General features: G+C 48.5%; 1 protein-coding gene across 5 annotated transcripts in view; it reads right to left on the bottom strand.

Annotated features, from left to right (window-relative positions):
- Window positions 1-22,586, bottom strand: part of abcg4a (ATP-binding cassette, sub-family G (WHITE), member 4a) — a 153,786-nt gene that overhangs the window by 9,390 nt on the left and 121,810 nt on the right. For all 5 annotated transcript variants that reach the window (XM_085967813.1, XM_085967816.1, XM_085967814.1 and 2 more), the window contains 10 exons: window positions 22,352-22,402; window positions 21,165-21,310; window positions 18,504-18,627; window positions 11,291-11,405; window positions 8,525-8,667; window positions 6,894-6,992; window positions 5,191-5,359; window positions 4,293-4,393; window positions 2,403-2,561; window positions 596-714 (listed from right to left, as the gene is read on the bottom strand). In XM_085967813.1, the coding sequence (XP_085823939.1) occupies window positions 596-714; window positions 2,403-2,561; window positions 4,293-4,393; window positions 5,191-5,359; window positions 6,894-6,992; window positions 8,525-8,667; window positions 11,291-11,405; window positions 18,504-18,627; window positions 21,165-21,310; window positions 22,352-22,402 (1,226 nt within the window). The remainder of the gene's footprint in view (window positions 1-595; window positions 715-2,402; window positions 2,562-4,292; window positions 4,394-5,190; window positions 5,360-6,893; window positions 6,993-8,524; window positions 8,668-11,290; window positions 11,406-18,503; window positions 18,628-21,164; window positions 21,311-22,351; window positions 22,403-22,586) is intronic.

The following is a 22,586-nucleotide window of genomic DNA, read 5'->3' as shown; positions in this document are numbered from 1 at the left end:
AGGGGAGAGAGGTAGGGAGGTGGAGGGGCTTAGGGAGAGAATTTCAGAGCTCAGGGGCCAAGGCAGCTGAAGGCACGGCCGCCAATGGTGGAGCGGTTAAAATCGAGGATGCGCAAGATGGATAAGCGCAGAGATCTCGGAGGGTTGTGGGGCTGGAGGAGGTTACAGAGATAGGGAGGGGCGAGGAGGCCATGGAGGGATTTGAAAACAAGGTTGAGAATTTTAAAATTTGAATCCACAACCTTCTGACTCAGAGGCGAGAGTGCTACCAACGAGCCACGACTGAGAATAGGTTGCAAAGAGCAAGAGAGTAGGCAAGATGAATCAGGAAATAGTAGTTCGATGACCCCAATCCTGGGTTTGAAAAGCTTGAAGATTGAAGGAGAAAGAGGAGAATGAGGAAAGAGCGGTGTTTCACAGTTTTGAAGTCCCAGGGAAGAGCGAGTTAGAGCAGGAGATGAATCTCAATTTCACGATTGCAAGAATGCAGGTTGGAAGTTGAGCGGGTAGGATTTGGAACTCAGGAGGTACAAGAGAGGGAAGTGGAGAGGAGCTATTAATACAGGACTTTGATAAAAGGGAGAAAAACATGTACCTGACGTAAGAGACATAGGAGCTCCATTGTAGGTAGGTGGGGATAGTGTCAAAGCTGACAAAGAATCCAGAGAATAGGAGCACCGGGATGGCAGTGACTGGACCCACAAAGGTGGCAACCTGGAGGTGGGTGAGGAGGTGAAACAAAATATTCAAATTAAAAGCACACAATGCAGGTACCATTGGTAAACTGACGACTATTTATATATAATTAACACATGTAATACACATTGTCGCATGTCTCAAAGGGGAAAAAATGGGTTGGCTTGCGCCTCTTGTTAGCGTCCCCAGGGGGGCGCTAACGGGGCGCAAATCCCCTAGCACCCAGGCGCCGCTAACGCCTCCCGCGAAATTCAGCGGGCGGTTAGCGGCGGCGGAAGCTGGTAGCGCCCCACGGCGCTGACGTCATCGGCGTGCGCAGCACCCGCTTGCGCCCCAGCCGCAAACTTCCCTTGCGCCCCCTGACCTATCGCCGGACGATATGTCCGACAGGATCAGGGGGCATTTTTGCCACCGCGGCGGTGGCGCTACTTAAAGGGCAGGTGTTGGGCGGCCATTTTTATTTTGGCCGACTGCCAGCACCTGCCCCCTTTCCCCTTTTGGGTGCCGGCCGCGATCGTGCAGCTCGTTAACTCCTCTTGAGTGCTGGGCTGTTTTCTCGGCACCCCGCTCCCCGGCGGTCCAGCAGGGCCCCGGTGCGTGCAGCGCTAGGCCCCTCCCCTTTAATCAAGGGAGGGAGGCCAGCAATGACGCGGCGCGATGTGCCGACGCGCGCGGTGCTGTTGCACGAAGCGCCGCGAACTTCAGTAGTAGTGCCCCAAGAAGGAGGTGGAGTGCTTTCCAGTAATGCCCCACCTCCTGTTTGGGGCGCTACAACTGAATTTATGGCGGTGGGGTGCTAACTTTTTCGGGGTGCTAAAATTAGCGCCCCGGCGACGTTAGCGCCCCAAGAGGGCCGACACCCAATTACTCCCCCTAAGGTTTTAAGTTCAGATTCAGAACTTGTGTTCAGTTGGTTGGCACAGTGGCATGATGTGTGTTAAGAGCTCCAACAAGCTGCCCAGAGATTGGTAGGGTTGGGTTTACGCCCAGATTCCGTGCCTGGGCTCAGCTGTCCTGTAGGGGGAGACACCGAGCGATAGGCAGTGACATGAATCTTGTCATTCATGTGGAAATGACTTATGAAATAATACTGGGCGGCCTGCTGGTGGCGCTGTCCAGGGAGAGTATAAATACTCGGGCATGGGCCCAGCTTGCTCAGGACATTCTTTAACAGGAACTAGTGAAGGACACAACTAGATCTCCATGTTGAAAAACAGTTGATTAAAGCCTTGTTTAATACTCAGACCAAGTGCCTAGAAGTTTTCTTGGTAATTTGTAGCAAAAACCGCACAACATTGAATCATGAAGGGTTTTGATAGCGTAAATAAGGAGAAACTGTTTCCAGTGGCAGGAGGGTCGGTAACCAGAGGTCACAGATTTAAAGTAATTGGCAAAAGAACCAGAGGGAAGAGGAGGAGAATTTTTTTACGCAGTGAGTTAGTTATGGTCCGGATTGCGCTGCCTGAAAGGGCGGTGGGAGCAGATTCAATAGTAACTTTCAAAAGGGAATTGGATAAATGCTTGAAGGGGGAAAATTTGCAGGGCTCTGGGGAAAGAGCAGGGGGAAAGGGACTAATTGGTGAGCTCTTTCAAAGAGCTGGCACAGGCACGATGGGCCGAATGGCCTCCTCTCTGTTCTGTATCATTCAACGATTGACAATCTTTGAGTGATTTGGTGTAGTTTCTGTACTGAGGCAGAGCATTACCTGTAAAGATGTGGATGCAGCGCCAATCAGGAGTCCAAGTGACTGAGCCACTAATGCCGTCGCTGTGGCAAGGGAGGCAAACAAGAGGAACCGCAAAGCTTCAGGTGGCTGTGCCGTCATCCAGTACACAATGCTGCAGTACACAATTGGACAGATCACCTGCAGGAGGAAGCACAGCAGTTTAACGTTGGGATCGGCCAGTATTTCCTTCGGAATTCTGCCAAGGAAGTTCTCACACGTCACTTCCTGTTTTGAACTTCAAAAATCATTCAGCTTTGTTACTGTTGCAAAAAAAAATAAAGTGTTCGTACTTCAAGAGTAGACCTTTCAGTAGGCTGTGGTGGTCCCCAGGACAGGACTGTCCCATCCGTCAAGAGAACAGCCCGTGGATCACTTGTCAAGTCCAATACTAGGCAGATGACAAGGCAGGGGTGGGATCGTGGCTTTAGTTAGAAACACAGGAAGACTGCAGCAAGGAGGGTGGCCATTCAGCCCATCACATCTGCGCCGATTCTTTGCTAGAGCAATGTAAAACTAATCCAACTGCCCCTGCTCTCTCCCCATAGCCCTGTATCTCCCCCTGCTTCAAATATTTATCCAATTTTCCTTTAAAGGAAGCAATGGTCTCTGCCTCAAGCATTCCATGCTCCTAACAACCCTCTGTCTAAATAAATTTCTTCTGCGCTCTCTCCTCACTCTCTCAGTGACGATTTTACAATTGATCCCTGAATCCCCCAAACCACAGGAAATAATGGGTGAAAAATTCAGTATCGCCCCGTTTGGGGCGCCATTATCGACCGTGCGCAAAGTTTAGCGCCTGGCGCTAATTATCGCCTCCGACAGCAAACTTGGCTTTTATCGCCCCTGGAGGTGATTGGAGCGCTAAATCAGGCGCTTCACACCTGTCTTAAGGCGCAAAGACCAAGGAGCGAGGCGCTACCTCAGAGCGCTGGCGAAGCAAGGAAGGGCAAATGAAAATAAACCTGCAAAGTGTTGCTCAGTACTCAAAACTCCTTCACACAGCGTTGAATCTCTCCAGAAGTCTCTCTCTCTCTCTCAGAATGCGTGGTGCAAAAATGTCACCGACAAAAAAAGGCAGGAAGCGGTCGCCTTTAAATAGCGCTCCCCCAGTCCCTTTCTGACAGCAAAACGCTCCCCTCAACCTGTCCTTGCTAGCGGCAGGTGCTAAGGCAGGGGGCGCCACTCAATATCCGGTCCGGGGCGCTACCGGGGCGTTGCGCACTCGACTGACGTCACGATCTGCCGGCGCAGGAGACCGTGGCGGTAGTGTTTAGCGCCGCCGCAAAATGTCTAGCTAATTTTGCGAGCTGTGCAAACATCGCCGCACCCGGGCGCGAGTTGCTTTGCGCCCCAATTGGCGCCCTCTTAAGGCGCTAACGGGAGGCGCAAACAACTGAATTTTTCCCCCAATATTTCCCCAGCCACTCTATCAAAACCCTGCTTAATTTTAAAAAAATCTCTATTAAATCTCCCCTTAGTCTTCCCTGCTTCATTGGTAATTAATCCCAGTATTCCTGGACATAACCTTAAAATCAGAGCCCGGCCATTTAGGAGAGAAGTCATGAAACACTTCAAGCAAAGGGTGGTAGAAGTGTGGAACTCTCTCCCACTAAAAGCAGTAGATGCGAGCTCCATTAATAATTTTAAATCTGAGATAGATTTTTGCTAGATAAGGGTATAAAAGGATATGGAGCCAAGGCAGGTAGATGGAGTTAAGGGACACATCAGCCAGGATCTCATTGAATGGAGGAACAGGCTGGAGGGGCTGGATGGCCTCCTCCTGTTCCTGTGTACTTCACTATTGATACACAGTTTCAATTTAATACTTATTCAACCGCAAAAGTTAGTAGATATTTAAGCGGTACATACTTGAAAGGGGACATCCGCCATAGTCTTGGCCAAGTAGTAGGCCTTGAGGCTGTACCAGTAGTTGAGGTGCTCCCTCAGAAAAACAGACATCTCAAGTGGAACTGAAGCGAGAGAGAAAATTAGTGGCCGAGATGTCCCTCTGCGCAGGTTTTAAATAACTAATAAAGACCAGTTTCTATTTACAGTACTATATGCTGCAGAACAATTTAATGAAAACACTGATAGGGAGGGAGTGGTCTGAATGGATGAGCAGTGAGGGGTCTGTGGATACTGGGGAATGGAGCTGGTCAATTTTGCATAACTGTTAAAAATGAAATAATGCAAGAATGTTTTTCACTGTAATTAAAGACCCGCTAATTTGCATTCTCAGTAAACTCACATCTCACAACATGGTCATGGATTCAAGCCCCACTCCAGGGACTTGTGCACAAAATCCAGACAGGGCAGTGCTGAGGGAGTGCTGCACTGTCGGAGGTGCCGTCTTTCGGATGAGACGTTAAACCGAGGCCCCGTCTGCCCTCTCAGGTGGACGTAAACAATCTCATGGCACTATTTCGAAGAAGAACAGGGGAGTTATCCCCAGTGTCCTGGGGCCAATATTTATCCCTCAATCAACATCACTTAAAAAATAAACCAGATTATCTGCTCATTAACACATTGCTGTTTGTGGGACCTTGCTGAGCACAAATTGGTTGCTGTGACTCCTACATTACAATAGTTGCTATACTTTAAAAGTATTTAATTGGTTATAAAGCATTTTGGGATGTCCTGAGGTCATGAAAGGCGCTATATAAATGTAAGTCTTTCTTCCCTACTATTGAAACAGCTCCATACAGGAGAAACGCAAGACAAAGCTCAAAGACACATCCAACAGGTTACGATGGGGATTCTTTCTTACAGGTCAGTACTGTTGGCATCAGAGCAGCAAACATGAGGAAGAGCATGGAGAAGAAGAGAAATCCTGTGTTGTTAAATACTTTCTCTGCCTCGTCCCCAATGTTCAGGTAGAGTAGACCTATCAGGACTCCAATGCAGATGTGGGACATGAACCGTAGATGGGTCAGAACCTGCAGAAGACAAGATGGTGCGGTCCACTGTGAGAATTCCAACAGAAATGTACAATGCCTCAGTCAAGTAGATGATGGTTGGCCCACACCCTACTTGACAAACACACACCCTAAATAATATGCTCCATTTTCCAATTTTCTCCACTCTTGCAGGGATTTGATCCCGCAACAGCCCTCTGGCATCTTACTCAAGTGGTCATTCTTCCTGTGGGAGCCCAGACAGTGAAGGGTGGATTAATAACAGAAAATGCTGAAAACACCCAGCAGGGTCAGACAGCATCTGTGGAAAGAGCAACTGAGTTAACGTTTCAGGTCAATGACCCTTCGTCAGAGCTGGAAGATGTTAGAAACATAGAAACATAGAAGATAGGAGCAGGAGTAGGCCAATCGGCCCCTCGAGCCTGCTCCGCCATTCAATAAGATCATGGCTGATCTGATCCTAACCGCCAATCTACTATCACAGAACCATCTCCTGAATCTAACAGAATTAGACACACGAAATAGGAGCAGGATCAGGTACAGGTAGGAACAGGTAGTTAACAGGCAGTTTTTAGCCTAATCCCTATTTTTAAGGTTGAAATGTGGGATTCCCGACGGCTCCAAACCACGCCAAGTTAGAGGAGGCGGACCGTTGGGATGAAAGGCTTGGAGGGGTTGAGCTGTCCGGTGTTCAGGTGAGTGATGGGTGCATGAGTGCAAAGGTAAGTGTGTTTGGTGTGTGTAAAGTGTTTAAAGAAGTTCTACTAACCTTTACTTACCTTTACAGCCTTCCTTCCTTCCCTCGGGGCTCGGGAGTCCCTCATCTCACCGGCACAGAAAGCAGAATGGCCGCCAGCTGTCAAAAATTGCAGCATTCAGCTTTCTGTTCTGGGGAGATCTCTAAATCATCCTGAGAGGAAGGAATTAACTTAGAATACAGATTGTCAGTGTTTGACAGCTTCAAACAGTTGTCAAACGCTGATATTTCATCTGTCAAAAGGTCTTGACAGATGAAATGTCAATCTGTGACATCACCTGTTGCCGGGTGGCCCTTAATTGGCCTGCTGAGCCTGCTGGGCGGGCTCAACAAGGTCAATCAAGTCAAAATCGCGTGGGTTGGCTAGAACTCGATGGAGGCGGGTCTACAACCCCAAAAGTTGTAGTCCCGCCTCCTACCCGACTCCTCAATGAAAATCCAGCCCTAAGTCTGCCCTCCGCCAACATCCACAGGTGTGGACTTTGGAACCAAGGGCTCCGTGGTGAGTACTCGGGAGTGTGAACTCTGGGTGATTTCCCCCGTCCCAACCAGGGGGCGCTACACTCAAGTGTAGCCCATCTATTGTCTTTCCATCTCTTGCCTTTTTGCTTTACTGATCACGGCCTCACTTGGGGTCGGTACGTGTACACTTTCTTGCAGGGGGCTCACGGGATATTTCGGCAGCGGGTGACCTCCCTGGCCAAGAGGGAGATGGAGTGAATTGTAACCCCCCTCCCCACCCTACTGCTGGAATTAGTTTGTAATTCTAAAACAGAGTAACATTCCAGCCGGCCTTACCGTGTCCCTCAATATGGAAATAAAGGTTCTTCGGAAGAGGATGCAAAACTGAACGAAGGAGCTTATGGCAAAAGTGCGGCTCTCAATGGGGCCTGAGTCCTGTACGTAGAGAGAGAGAGAGAAAGAATCAGAAGTGCCTATCAATTGATAGCACATGTGCTGTCACGTTGAGGATTCAATTGTCATAGAATGGAGTAGATTTCCATTTTTAGCATTCAGTATCAATGTCGAGCATTCCCACATACACAGCTGGACACAGGGGAGGGCGTTTCCAGTCTAACAATGAGGCTTTACCTCCACTCATGGAGGACCACCCTTCACAGCAGTGCGATCTTTCATGTTTTCCACATGCTTATCAATGCCAAAGACTTTCCCTCACTCCCAGAGCAGCGCTGAGGGAGTGCTGCACTGTCGGAGGGGCCATCTTTCGGATGGGACGTTAAACCGAGGCCCCGTCCGCTCTCTCAGGTGGACGTAAAAGATCCCGCGGTGCTATTTCGAAGAAGAGCAGGGCAGTTCTCCAACAGGGGTGTCCTGGCCAAACTTTATCCCTCATCTGACATCAGTAAAAACAGATGATCTGGTCATGATCACGTTGCTGTTTGTGGGAGCTTGCTCTGCGCAAATTGGCTGCCGCGTTTCCCACATTACAACAGTGACTACACTTCAAAAAGTACTTCATTGGCTGTAAAGCGCTTTGGGACGTCCTGAGGTAGTGAAAGGCGCTATAGAAATGCAAGTCTTTCTTTTATCTATCGCATTTTATAAGTGTCGTTTTATTCATGGCATATGGGACGTTGCAGAGGATAGTGGGAAATATATATTTTTTAATGTAACAGGCACCACTGTGCCCTTTCAGTGGCCGCGCAGCGCTCTGGAGCACCCGCACAGCCGGCTCACCGGCTTTTAAATGGGATAAACCGCACATGCCCGGTATTTTGAACGGGTCGCGCAGTCCCTTAAAGGGGTATCCACCCCCCCAAAAAATTAAAGGGAACATTGGCAGGCACCCATTGAAAACTCTTCCAAGCTGGTGGTCCCCTGTATATTCCTCTTTATGGTGTCATAAAGATCTTGAGCATCCCTGATTATAATCGCTCAACCATCGATGGCTGTGGTTTCTGCTACCTGGGCCCTAAGCTCTGGAATTCCCTGCCTAAACCTCTCCGCCTCGCTACCTCTCTTTAGGATGCTCCTTAAAACCTACCTCATTGACCAAGCTTCTGGTCACCTGTCCTAATTTATCCTTATGTGGGTCGGTGTCAAATTTTTTTGTCTTAAAATACTCCTGTGCAGCGCCTTGGGATGTTTTAACATAGAAACATAGAAGATAGGAGCAGGAGTAGGCCATTCAGCCCCTCGAGCCTGCTCCGCCATTCAATGAGATCATGGCTGATCATCCAAATTCAGTACCCTGTCCCTGCTTTCTCCCCATATCCCTTGATCCCTTTAGCCTTAAGAAATATATCCAACTCCTTCTTGAATATATGTAATGAATTGGCCTCTACTGCCTTCTGTGGTAGAGAATTCCACAGGTTCACCACTCTCTACGTTAAAGGCGCTATATAAATACAAGTTGTTGTTGTGTCAAGACACTACCGGGCGCAGGATTGATTCTCGCTGGTTCTTACCGTCAGGCTCTGGGTTTTCCAAGCTGATGGGTCACTCCCGTTCGACGGGTTCTTTTTTTCCGCCATGGTGCACATTCCGTCCTGCACGGCCTTAAACAGCACAGGGTTCAAATCCCCATATTCGCCCGAGGCAACCTCAATAACTGGGCAAGAAGACAAGATCAGTAGGCACGGTCAGAACGAAGCGTACGGATTGTAAAACTCATTAAGAGACAGCAACGGGGTGAGGAGGGGGCGGGGTGGGGGGGGGGGAGGGGGAAACAATCAGCCAGGTACATTTAGGCTTTGGATTTCAGAGGCGTCAGAATACGACCTCCCCAGTGCGAAGCCTAAAGAACAAGTGGAAAGGTTATGAGAGAAGCTTTGAACACAGCGCCCATCGGGAATAGTGCTTCATACTCAGTAAACTCGCACTAAAGTGAGTCCTCACTCTCTGGGCCAGCACTGCTACAGCCTGTCTCTACTCACTGAAATAGCACTAGCACTAGGATAATATAATCGCAAAATACTGCTGGTGCTGGAAAATCGGAACTAACAACAGAAAGTGTTGGAAACACTCAGCAGGTCAGGCAGCATCGAAGAGAGGAGGAAACAGAGTCAATGTTTCAGGTCGAACTCGAATGCTGCCTGGCCTGCTGAGCGTTTCCAACACTTTCTGATGTTATTTCACTGGTACAGTAAACTCCTTCGTATCCGGCACCGACGGGACCGGGATGGTGCCGGCTGATTAAAAATTCCGCATAACAGAGAGGCAGGCAATTTTTAACACAAAAAAAATAAAAACCAGTGACTAACTCGGTCACCGTGGGAAACTCGGACTCGGAAAAACAAAAAATGGATGGATTCGGCAAGATTACCGGTTATCTATTTTGCCGGTTATTAAAGAATTCCGGTTGATTAGGTGCCGTTTAAACAAGAGTTTACTGTACTAGGATATTAAACCATTAAATGAGCCATCATCACTAAACTAACACACACTGAGCGAGTGGTTATGCCGGTTACCCACTAGCACGGCACTAAAACAGGTCATGCTCAGGAAATCAGTAACAAAATAGGTCACGACACTAAATTAACATTACACAGGCTCCTACTCACAGAAGGACGCGACTGCTGCCAACGAACCAGAAGCGGACTGCGCGTGCGTGCTGCTGGTTCGTCACGGATTCATTAAAAAAAAATGTTTTAAATGGCGGGAGGGAGCGGGCTGTGAGGGAAAATGGCGGGAGGGAGTGGGTGTGAGGAAAAACGGTGGGAGGGAGCGAGCTGTGAGGAAAAATGGCGGGAGGGAGCGGGCTGTGAGGAAAAATGGCGGGAGGGAGCGGGCTGTGAGGAAAAATGGCGGGAGGGAGCGGGCTGTGAGGAAAAATTATCTGTGTGGGGAAAAAAAAGCTTCTGGTTCCAGATTGACGCGCAGTACGCTTCTGCGCAGCACCCGGTCGTTGGCAGCAGTCACTCCGTTCACAGAATTAGCACTAAAACTACCCCAAAGGGTAGCTGAATCGCTGAGTATATTCAAGGCTGAGATCGATAGGTTTTTGGACTCTGGGGGAATCGAGGGATATGGGGATCGGGCGGGAAAGTGGAGTTAAGGTCGATGATCAGCCATTATCTTACTGAATGACGGAGCAGGCTCGAGAGGTCATCTGGCCTACACCTGCTCCTAATTCTTATGTTCTTACGGACTGAACTAGTATTAAACAGGCAGTGCAATTTGATTGGAAGTTTTTTTTGGGCAGTCATCGTTCAAACACACGTTGACTAATCTTGTTTATTTTCTATTTTTCCTTCTCTTGTGTGTAAGCCATTTAACTTCTTCATTCTTTAGGTCACATGACCCAGCTGTAAAATAGGAGGAAGGTCATTCAATAAACGAGGAGAGGAAACCAAGGAAGCAAATAAAAATACTTCCAGAAAATGCCAATGCCTGGGTGTGAATTTTGGTTGGAAACCCTCCACGTTTCTGATGTGTCCCCTCCTTTCCTGAAGGTGAGGAGTCCGGGGTGCAGTTCCCCCGTGGTGTCACAGCAGCACTCCGGTATCCGGGTTCCAGTGAAGTCATTCTTCACATATGAGCTTAGTCGGTGAATCATAGAATAGTACAGCACAGGAGGAGGCCATTCGGCCCATCGAGTCTGCACCGGCTCTTTCGAAGAGCAATCCAATTAGTCCCACTCCCCCGCTCTTTCCCCGTATCCCTGCAATTTTTTCTCCTTCAAGTATTTATCAGATTGAAGGCGACTATTGAATCTGTCTCCACCGCCCCATCAGGCAGTGCATTCCAAATCCTAACCACTCGTTGCGTAAAAGATTTTCCTCATGTCGCCTCTGGGTCCTTTGCCAATCACCTTAAATCTGTGCCCTCTGGTTACCGACCCTTCAGCCACTGGAAACAGCTTCTCTTTATTTACTCGATCTAAACCCTTCATGAATGTCGGCAAATATTCAAGCAAATCCAATCCTAATCCCACCTGACATTGACACACATGCACTTTCCAGCGGGAGTCAGGAGGAACCCAAGCTGATTTCTTCCTATCAAGATGTACTGAGGTTAATCGCAGCATCCCACCCTGCATTCAGTCAACTCAGTGCAGACTGGACACAGACCCTGGGGCCCTGTGGTCCGGAGCGGGTCGCGAACCCACAACCTTCTGACCCAGAGGCGCGAGTGCTACCCACTGAGCCGCGGCTGACACCTCTGTCTGGTCTGACCCACCAATGTTTTTGTTGAAGCCTATAAATAGAACAGTGCCTTTTTTTTTTACTTACTAAAGTCAGCAGGGTTGTGATAGGTTGGACAATGCAGGCCCAGCCCTTTAAGAAAGGGGATGAGGCTGGTAACTATCCCTTTGTAGATGCACTGCCCTTGGCTCACGATGAAGAGCTGTAGAGGAGAGAAAGCAGACTCGAGTTAAAATGTGCACTGTTAAAGGTTCCTCGTTATTAAACTTGGCCGCTTTGTAAAAAAACAAAAATAATCAGATGAAGAACATTCGTGACTTTCTGCCCTGTTCTGTCATTTCTGCTGATTATTGAATATTATTTGTTTAAATAGATGACATGACATCATGTTTGAGGCTGATGAAGTTACAGTTTCTGCCGCTGTAATAGAACTGAATTAACATTAATGGAAATATAGTCATTAGCCCAGTGTTGATTCAACACACACACACAGTTGATGCCGATTCAATTCTCTGACACTCTTGGCTTCAATTCACCAGTAGCCCTGTCTCCAAATTATACCGTTTTTCAATTTTCTCTTTGACTTTTTAAAAATTCATTCCTGTGATGTGGGCGTCGCTGGCAAGTCAGCATTTAGTGCCCATCTCTAATTGCCCTTGAGAAGGTGGTGGTGAGCCACCTTCTTGAACCGCTGCAGTCCGTGTGGTGAAGGTGCTCCCACAGTGCTGTTAGGGAGGGAGTTCCAGGATTTTGACCCAACGACGATGAAGGATTGGCGATATATTTCCAAGTCAGGATGGTGTGTGACTTGGAGGGGAACTTGGAGGCGGTGGTGTTCCCATGCACCTGCTGCCCTTGTCCTTCTAGGTGGAAGAGGCCGTGGGTTTGGGAGGTGCTGCTGAAGAAGCCTTGGCAAGTTGCTGCAGTGCATCTTGTAGATGTTACACACTGCAGCCACGGTACGCCGGTGGTGGAGGGAGTGAATGTTTAAGGTGGTGGATGGGGTGTCAATCAAGCGGGCTGCTTTGTCTTGGATGGTATCGAGCTTCTTGAGTGTTGTTGGAGCTGCACTCATCCAGGCAAGTGGAGAGTATTCCATCACATTCCTGACTTGGGCCTTGTAGATGGTGGAAAGGCTTTGTGGAGTCAGGAGGTGAGACACTCGCCGCAGAATACCCAGCCTCTGACCTGCTCTTCTGGCCACATTATTTATGTGGCTGGTCCAGTTAAGTTTCTGGTCCACTTGCCTGCTTGGCTCAGCTGGTATTGCTCTCTCCTTTGAATCATGAGAGCTGTGGGTTCACTCCAGGACATAAACTTATAAACTAGGCTGACACCACACTGCAGTACTGAGGGGCAGTACTGAGGGAGTGCCGCACTGTCGGAGGGGCAGTCCTGAGGGAGCACCGCACTGTCGGAGGGGCAGTACTGAGGGAGCGCTGCCCTGTCGGAGGGGCAGTACTGAGGGAGTGCCACACTGTCGGAGGTGCTGTCCTTCGCAGGAGTTGTTAAACTCAACTCTCGTCTGTCTGTTTAGGGGGTCTTCCAAAGACCCCATGGCAATGTTTGAAGAAGATTGGGGAGTTCTGGTGGTGCCTTGGGCAACAGTCCGCCTTCAACCACCAAAAGCAGATTACTGTTACATCTGTCAAATGTCTGCCATCTTTTCCTATATTTTCAAATTCGCTCCCCTTGCTCCGCCTCCCAACTCATGCTGGGCCTTATGTCTAAAAGGTGCTAATGCATCACTCAAATGTCCTTTTCTCACATAAGTGTTAGGATTAGGTCAATGAGCATCGCTCGGCAAGCTATAGAGAGAAGGGGCCGTCAAGTCAGGTACGTGCAGATACAGCAAGCAATTACAAGGCAAATTGCATGTTAGCCTTTATTGCAAGGGGCCTGGAGTATAAGAGTAAGGAAGTCTCACTACAATTGTACAGAGCCTTGGTGAGACCACACCTGGAGTATGGTGCACAGTTTTGGTCTCCTTACTTAAAGAAGGATAAACTTGCCTTCGAGGGAGTTAACAAAGGTTCACTAGATTGATCTCTGGGATGAGAGGGCTGTTCTATGAAGAGATTGAGTAGCATGGAACTATATTCTCTGGAGTTTAGAAGAATGAGAGGTGATCTCATTGAAAGGTATAAAATTCTGAGTGGGATTGACAGGGTAGATGCTGAGAGGTTGTTTCCCCTGGCTGGAGAGTCTAGAACTAGGGGGGCACAGTCTCAGGATAAGGGGTCGGCCATTTAAGACTGAGATGAGGAGGAATTTCTTCACTCAGAGGGTTGTGAATCTTGGGAATTCTCTGCCCCAGAGGGCTGTGGATGCCGAGTCTTTGAGTCTATTCATGGCTGAGAGTGAGAGATTTTTGGACTTATGGGGAATCAATGGATATGGGGATTGGGCAGGAAAATGGAGTTGAGGTCAATGATCAGCCATGATCTTATTGAATGGCGGAGCAGGCTCGAGGGGCCGTGTGGCCGACTCCTGCTCCTATTTCTTATGTTAAGTCACCGCCCGGTCAATCCTCTCCTCACTCATGTGGTTTGTATGGCTTAGAAGCTCGTGGGAAAATGCCAATTATGGGTGATTTGAGTTGAGAATTGGGATCTCTATTCCAATTGCTCAAACCCCTTTCACTGTGAAAGGATGGAGGAAACTTTTATCCCTCAGCCTTGCTGAGTTTGAAACCCGGTCGTAACGTTGAAAGAACAGTCCTGTAACGCACAACTCGGTCTGCTGAAGGAGCAGTACTTTAAAAACATATCTGCATTCCTTTATCAGAAAGTACACTCCAAGGAAAAGGAGAGGCTATAATTTTATAAGGAACACGTTTAAACACAGAAAAGGGGGGAAAAAACCTGAAGAATGATGAGTATTTCATGAGCTGCAATACCATCATATGACAGGGGGTGGCAGTCAACACTACAGTCTATGGTTGTCTCTCCATTGGCCCGAAATGCATTTTGCTTGGGGCAGATGCTGAGAAATCCCTTGGACTCCAGCCTGAGGACCTGTCATCAGAATCTAAATCAGTGGCATGAATAAACCCGCTGCAAAACTCGATTCTGGTGTGTCGAGTACCTTTTCTTTCTCTCCTGCGCCTGTTTTTTTGCCAGTTCCCCCACCCAATCCCTCGATACAGGCCACACGCCTCTGAGAGCAGGCACAGATGGGTTACGGCCTTTAACCCAGTCCAAAAATTCAATCGTGGGCAGGGCAGTGCAAGTGTTTATCTGTGGTTCGACAGGCTTTGCAAGAGGACTGCATCAAACTATAAAAAATTAACTGACATTAAATCTGAGGGGTCCAGGACAAGGACCAGGTAGATTTTTCAAATTAAAAATTTAGTGATCATACATCACACTTTTTCCGTCCATTTTTCAGTTATGAAAATCTAGAGTGATCACACTGATTTCAAACGCAGATGGCTGCTATTCTACGACAAGTCCATCACCAGTGCTGGTCATGGCCAATTGTCAGGTGATAGTGAGTGAGAGAGTCTCCACCCCTGTTCCCTTTCCCCTCTCCCCTCTCCCCTCTCCTAGGCCCCCAGCAGGCAAGCTGTGCTCAAACCGAGTGTGGATTGGAGAGAGAGCTAAAACCTAAGGTTAACTCTGTATCTAACCCGTGCTGTACCTGCCCTGGGCGTGTTTGGGACAGTGTAGAGGGAGCTTTACTCTGTATCTAACCCGTGCTGTACCTGCCCTGGGAGTGTTTGATGGGACAGTGTAGGGGGAGCTTTACTCTGTATCTAACCCGTGCTGTACCTGCCCTGGGAGTGTTTAATAGGACAGTGTAGAGGGAGCTTTACTCTGTATCTAACCCGTGCTGTATCTGCCCTGGGAGTGTTTGATGGGACAGTGTAGAGGGACCTTTACTCTGTATCTAACCCGTGCTGTACCTGCCCTGGGCGTGTTTGATGGGACAGTGTAGGAGGAACTTTACTCTGTATCTAACCCGTGCTGTACCTGCCCTGGGAGTGTTTAATGTGACAGTGTAGAGGGAGCTTTACTCTGTATCTAACCCGTGCTGTATCTGCCCTGGGAGTGTTTGATGGGACAGTGTAGAGGGAGCTTTACTCTGTATCTAACCCCTGCTGTACCTGCCCTGGGAGTGTTTGATGGGACAGTGTAGAGGGAGCTTTACTCTGTATCTAACCCGTGCTGTACCTGCCCTGGGAGTGTTTGATGGGACAGTGTAGAGGGAGCTTTACTCTGTATCTAACCCGTGCTGTACCTGCCCTGGGAGTGTTTGATGGGACAGTGTAGAGGGAGCTTTACTCTGTATCTAACCCGTGCTCTACCTGCCCTGGGAGTGTTTAATGGGACAGTGTAGAGGGAGCTTTACTCTGTATCTAACCCGTGCTGTACCTGCCCTGGGAGTGTTTGATGGGACAGTGTAGAGGGAGCTTTACTCTGTATCTAACCCGTGCTCTACCTGCCCTGGGAGTGTTTGATGGGACAGTGTAGAGGGAGCTTTACTCTGTATCTAACCCGTGCTGTACCTGCCCTAGGAGTGTTTAATGGGGACAGTGTAGAGGGAGCTTTACTCTGTATCTAACCCGTGCTGTACCTGCCCTGGGAGTGTTTAATGGGGACAGTGTAGAGGGAGCTTTACTCTGTATCTAACCCGTGCTGTACCTGCCCTGGGAGTGTTTGATGGGACAGTGTAGAGGGAGCTTTACTCTGTATCTAACCCGTGCTCCACCTGCCCTGGGAGTGTTTGATGGGACAGTGTAGAGGGACCTTTACTCTGTATCTAACCCGTGCTGTACCTGCCCTGGGAGTGTTTGATGGGACAGTGTAGAGGGAGCTTTACTCTGTATCTAACCCGTGCTGTACCTGCCCTGAGAGTGTTTGATGGGGACAGTATAGAGGGAGCTTTACTCTGTATCTAACTCATGCTGTACCTGCCCTGGGAGTGTTTGGTGGGACGGTGTAGAGAGAGCTTTACTCTGTATCTAACCCATGCTGTATCTGCCCTGGGAGTGTTTGCTGGGACAGTGTAGAGGGAGCTTTACTCTGTATCTAACCCATGCTGTATCTGCCCTGGGAGTGTTTGAAGGGACAGTGCAGAGGGAGCTTTACTCTGTATCTAACCCGTGCTGTACCTGCCCTGGGAGTGTTTGATGGGACAGTGTAGAGGTAGCTTTACTCTGTATCTAACCCGTGCTGTACCTGCCCTGAGAGTGTTTGATGGGACAGTGTAGAGGGAGCTTTACTCTGTATCTAACCCGTGCTGTACCTGCCCTGGGAGTGTTTGATGGGACAGTGTAGAGGGAGCTTTACTCTGTATCTAACCCGTACTGTACCTGCCCTGGGAGTGTTTGGTGGGACGGTGTAGAAGGAGCTTTACTCTGTATCTAACCCGTGCTCTACCTGCCCTGGGAGTGTTTGATGGGACAGTGTAGAGGGAGCATTACTCTGTATCTAACCCGTGCTCTACCTGCCCTGGGAGTGTTTGATGGGACAGCGTAGAGGGAGCTTTACTCTGTATCTAACCCGTGCTGTACCTGCCCTGGGAGTGTTTGATGGGACAGTGTAGAGGGAGCTTTACTCTGTATCTAACCCGTGCTGTACCTGCCCTGGGAGTGTTTGATGGGACAGTGTAGAGGGTGCTTTACTCTGTATCTAACCCATGCTGTACCTGCCCTGGGAGTGTTTGATGGGACAATGTAGAGGGAGCTTTACTCTTTATCTAACCCGTGCTGTACCTGCCCTGGGAGTGTTTGGTGGGACAGTGTAGAGGAAGCTTTACTCTGTATCTAACCCGTGCTGTACCTGCCCTGGGAGTGTTTGATGGGACAGTGTAGAGGGAGCTTTACTCTGTATCTAACCCGTGCTGTACCTGCCCTGGGTGTGTTTGATGGGACAGTGTAGAGGGAGCTTTACTCTGTATCTAACCCGTGCTGTACCTGCCCTGGGAGTGTTTGATGGGACAGTGTAGAGGGAGCTTTACTCTGTATCTAACCCGTGCTGTACCTGCCCTGGGAGTGTTTGATGGGACAGTGTAGAGGGAGCTTTACTCTGTATCTAACCCGTGCTGTACCTGCCCTGGGAGTGTTTGATGGGACAGTGTAGAGGGAGCTTTACTCTGTATCTAACCCATGCTGTACCTGCCCTGGGAGTGTTTGATGGGACAGTGAGCCCTGAAATGGAAGGCGTTCCATTCCCAAGCATTAAGATCCAGCACCCATTTGAACAGAAATTCTCCTCTTTCCACCCCTTTAGAATACCGATAAAATCTCTCATAAATGCTATCACCAGGAGACAGAACGTGGGAATCGCTAGACGAAAAAAAGACCAAGGTTCATCGAGTTCGCCTTCTACCGTTCTGGTAGTCGCATGATACAATGACAATGGAGTTGTTGACTAATCACAGCGATCAATCTCTATCAATGAGTCTACAACAGACCCAGACATGAGGCGAGGAAAACCCCAGTGGTGGAGAGCTTTGGGAACCTTGGGTCCAAAATCACCCGTTCCTCCTGAGCTCGCTACTCACCACACATCACGTCTCAAATGTACCGTATTCCAAAAAACGGTATTTTCTGAAAGAAGCTGGTGTGATTTCCAAATGGACTCTGGCCCTGTGCTGGGGAAGCATACAGGGGGAAGGAAACTGCGGCCCTGTTGCATGCTCGCAGTTGTCAAGTTAAAAATCTTTGTTTACTGATATTCCGTTTGCGCTGAGGTGGGTAAAAAAAGTTGTTGTTGCGGGGCCAGTGTTAAAGATTTAGGGGGTTGGGCGCTCTGGGAGGTGTTAATTTAATGCTGCGTGCAAGAGTGAGACAGGATGCCACAGATAGGAAGCTTGTGGTGTCCCCTAGCTGCAGAAAAACAATCTGTAGTGGTTACAGAGAGGTTTTGCAAGATGGACTGGCGTTTATATGGCACCTCATCACGTCTCTCAGAACCAGCTCAAATCACACTACATACAGTGAATTACTTCAAAGCAAACTGCTCTGTTGACAAATGCAGCAACCAGTTTGCAGACAGCAAGATCCCACGTGCAGAATAAAGAGACAAATGAGCAGTTAATCTGTTTTTGGTGTTGTTGGCTAAGGGAGGAATGGCTGGAAAGGAGAACTCTCCAAAAATGTGATCTTTAATGTCCACTCGAACCACTGGATCATCTAAAGGATCAGTTGGGCCCAATGGCCTGTTTCTGCGCTGTGAATGCCATGTACTATTTCCTGACCTAATATCAGACTTCAGATTACCCACACAACATGCTTCACAGATCAGAATCTTGCTTCCACGGCAACGCTAAAGGATTAAAAAAAAAACTGTACCTTGTCAAACATCTCGAAGAGTTTGGCACTGGGCTGATGGATGGTGCAGATGATGGTTCTCCCGCCCTGAGCAAGTGACTTCATCAGCGATACGACCTGGAAACAGGAGGCACTGTCTAAACCACTGAGACGGAGAGAGAGAGAGAGACATTGTAAATAGAGTTACATTTGGCTGGTACTCATGATGAAGGTCAGTGGCCATTTTTACCCCACTTCCTCTCTTCCCGTAGCCCTCCAATACTTGTGTCGCTGAATGTCCATTCACAACCTGATGGAATACTCTCCACTTGCCTGGATGAGTTGCAGCTCCAACAACACTCAAGAAGCTCGACACCATCTAGGACAAAGCAGCCCATTTAATTGGCACCCCATCTACCACCTTAAACATTCACTCCCTCCACCACCGGCGCACCGTGGCTGCAGTGTGTACCATCTACAAGATGCACTGCGGTAACTCGCCAAGGCTTCGCCGATCCTTCATCATCGCTGGGTCAAAATCCTGGAACTCCCTCCCTAACAGCACTGTGGGAGCACCTTCACCACACAGACTGCAGCGGTTCAAGAAGGCGGCTCACCACCACCTTCTCAAGGGCAATTAGGGATGGGCAATAAATGCTGGCCTTGCCAACGACGCCCACATCCCATATACAAATTTTAAAAAACCTGCCCGACAAAGCTGGAACTCAGTTTAATTGCTGTCATCATTCAATCAATAGTTAGATGTTGTGAGGTTTATGTGAGAATCAGTTAAACAGCCATGAACTGGCGGGATCGAGGATGGACTTTGCCCCATTACAGGAAGCAGTGCAACTGTGCGGAGGGGGAGTTTCTTCATTCAGAGGGTTGTAAATCTTTGGAATTCTCTACCCCAAAGGGCTGTGGATGCTGAATCATTGAGTATATTCAAAGCTGAGATTGACAGATTTTTGGACTCTGGGGGAATCAAGGGATATGGGGATCGGGCAAGAAAGTGGAGTTAAGGTCGAAGATCAGCCATGATCTTATTGAATGGCGGAGCAGGCTTGAGGGGCCGAATGGTCTACTCCTGCTCCTGATTCTTATGTTCTTATGTAGGAGCATTCATACAGAAAATCAGAGTGTGCATTCTTAAAGTTTCTTATAACGTTTATAAGAATGCGCACCCGCGCTCAACAGCAGCTGTCACCTCGCTCGATCAAACCATCCGAGTTCAGATTGTGCGACCTTACTGCTCACGCAGAGTAAATATTTATGGAAATTTGCACAAGTCCATGAACATCAAGCTGCAGCAACCCATGGATACGACAGTAATGAAGTGTGCTGCCGATCTGCAGTTTGCCTCTTTAGCCCTTTTTACTGTGCGTGGTTGAGACTGTCCAAGATCAGGATGATGGGCACTCGGACAGAATGCAAATTACTGCTGATCCAAGGCTCGTGTTTATCTGGAATTTTACAGCCACTAGAAGCTGGAACTAGACTGTCTGTTCCACCATCAGAGGCTTTTCAGTCACCAGAAACCCCATTCTTTGAAATTCACTCCCTGTGCCTCTGGCTCTCTTTCTGCAAAAGCCTCTTAAAAGCCTGTCTTTTTTTGGCCAGGCTTTTGGTTCCACCGCAACTATTAATTTCTGTCCTATCTATTGCTAAGTGTTTTCTTCCCCTTTGTAAAGCACCCCCGACATACTTTTCTACATGAGGAGCACTGTACAATGCAAGCTCCTGCTGTTCTCCAAACTACCTTCGTTGAAAATAGACAGAGAGAATGATGGAAAGAGACAGGTGGGCAAACAGAGGTTAAGACCGATGACTCATTCACGATTTGGTTCTGGGACTGTGAGCTCCACCCTGTTGCCACAGCAGGAACAGATTTTCAGGCACTGGTGGCTGTGGGAAACAGCTTCAGTGCAAGTTTGATGCTAATTTCACCCTTGTTTTCAAATCCCTCCATGGCCTCACCCCTCCCGATCTCTGTAATCTCCTCCAGCCCCACAAACCTCCCGAGATCTCTGCGCTTCTCTAATTCTAGCCTCTTGAGCATCCCCGATTTTCATCGCTCCACCATTGGTGGCCGTGCCTTCAGCTGCCTCGGCCCTAAGCTCTGGAATTCCCTCCCTAAACCTCTCCGCCTCTCTACCTACCTCTCCTCCTTTAAAACGCTCCTTAAAACCTACATCTTTGACCAAGCTTTAGGTCATCTGCCCTAATATCTCCTTACGTGGCTCGGTGTCAAATTTGGATTGGTAACGCTTCTGTGAAGCACCTTGGGACGTTTTACCATGTTAAATGTGCCGTATAAATAGAAGATTTTGTTGTTGTTAATCGTCTGTTGATGGAACGTCTGTGAAATTCTGGCACTGCTGGTCTGCAGGAGCGGGCTGCGCACTCCACTCAACAGCGATCAGAAACAAAACATCCCCAGCACCAGCGTCCTTTAGGGTTGCCACGGTAACTCCAATGGCACGGGGAACACTTCAGGAAGTGGCACTGTGTGCCACCTGAGGCACTGGTGCCACCTTCTCTCTACATTACAGCCTCCAGCGTGAATGTAGCGTGAGACCCAAAGTGAAGAAAGAAATGTTAACAGACAATGGAACGCCAACCGGCAGGCTCATGGAGTCCATCCGCCCCCCCCCCCCCTCCAAAGAGGTGAAGTGACCTTCTGGGACACACCCTTCCTCTCACCTGGTTGGCTCGTCAAAGAACATGATGGGTGGATTGTTGACCAGCTCCAGGGCGATGGCTAGCCGCTTGCGCTGTCCACCAGACAGAGAGAGAGTCCGGGTGTTGGAGCATTCGAGCAGACCCAGTGCTGTTAGAATCTCATTCACCTTAAAACAGGATATCAGGCAAAGTGTTGGAATCAGACAGCAAATAACTAATGGTTACAGAATCATACAAAAGGAGGCCGTTCAGCCCATCGTACCGGTGCCGGCTCTTTGAGAGAGCTATCCGATTAGTCCCATTCCTATTAACCGTTACATTCATTCTCCTGAGCCTCTCCAGCCCTGGCTAGTTTGCTTATTGTCGCTTTCATTGTGAACACATCCCTCTGATCTCATTGCTCTAGAAAAGGCGAGTGGGCAGGAGACCGATATGACACCCGTTGTCGCTCTTGTGCGGCGGATGTTTCTGCTGCAGGTGCTTTGCCCTCGTGCGGGTGTCCTGAGCAGTCAACTGAACTCCTCCACGTAAACAAAACAACCACTGTCAGGCTGATGTACAATCCGAACCTCCCGCGTCAGCACGAGTTATCTCCATTAGTCCCCTAATCTGTCATCAGAACAGTGACCTCCTCCTATGGCCCACTAAATGCGGACTGGCTATATGGGAAATTGGGAGATTTCCTGAATGATTCTATTGGGCTATGTTATCGGCGCTGCCCTTTTTCTGTGAAAATCTTGATCGCCTCGATTTGAAAATTCTCATCCTCGTCTTTAAATCCCTCCATGGCCTCGCCCCTCCCTATCTCTGTAACCTCCTCCAGCCCCACAACCCTCCAAGATCTCTGTGCTCTTTTAATTCCGGCCTCTTGTGCATCCCCGATTTAGATCACACACCATTGGCAGCTGTGCCTTCAGGCCTAGGCTCTAAGCTCTGGAATTTCCTTCCCAAACCTCTCTACCTCCTGTTTCTGGAAACCAGAATTGGACTGGAAAATTACTGCTTAATTAGACAGACAACCCAGGCGGAAGTTCCACTGATATTTCGCAAGTTCACTTTGACGCAGATACATTTGCACTTTTCTTGCAATCAATGTTTAAACCCCCGATTCACACCTGTGCACAAATAGCTCCAGCATTGGTGTGATCAAACTAAACTGCGGCCAAATTTACTTCAAACTGAATGATCAAAAGAAGTTCACGACTCACCAGTTCTTTTTTAACTTCTAATTTCTCCTTCAGCTTAAGGTGGGCTGAAACCTGTAAAAATAAGGAATAGAATTCAATGTCACAGAAAAACAATTGATGCACTGATACAACCCAATATTCAAGGATCGTAGTCCTGATTTGTGAAACTATTTGATCGGATGTGTCTGTTCTCAATAATTAATGCCCCAATTAACAAAATGTAATCCTCAGAAATCGAAGGTTTCAATTCCACAGG

This window comes from Somniosus microcephalus, chromosome 26 (assembly GCF_052327205.1).
Source record: "Somniosus microcephalus isolate GS21.2 chromosome 26, FLI_Smic_1.0, whole genome shotgun sequence".
NCBI lineage: Eukaryota > Metazoa > Chordata > Chondrichthyes > Squaliformes > Somniosidae > Somniosus > Somniosus microcephalus.
Note: the sequence above shows the minus strand (reverse complement) of the source record. Positions and strands in the feature narration are given on the sequence as shown.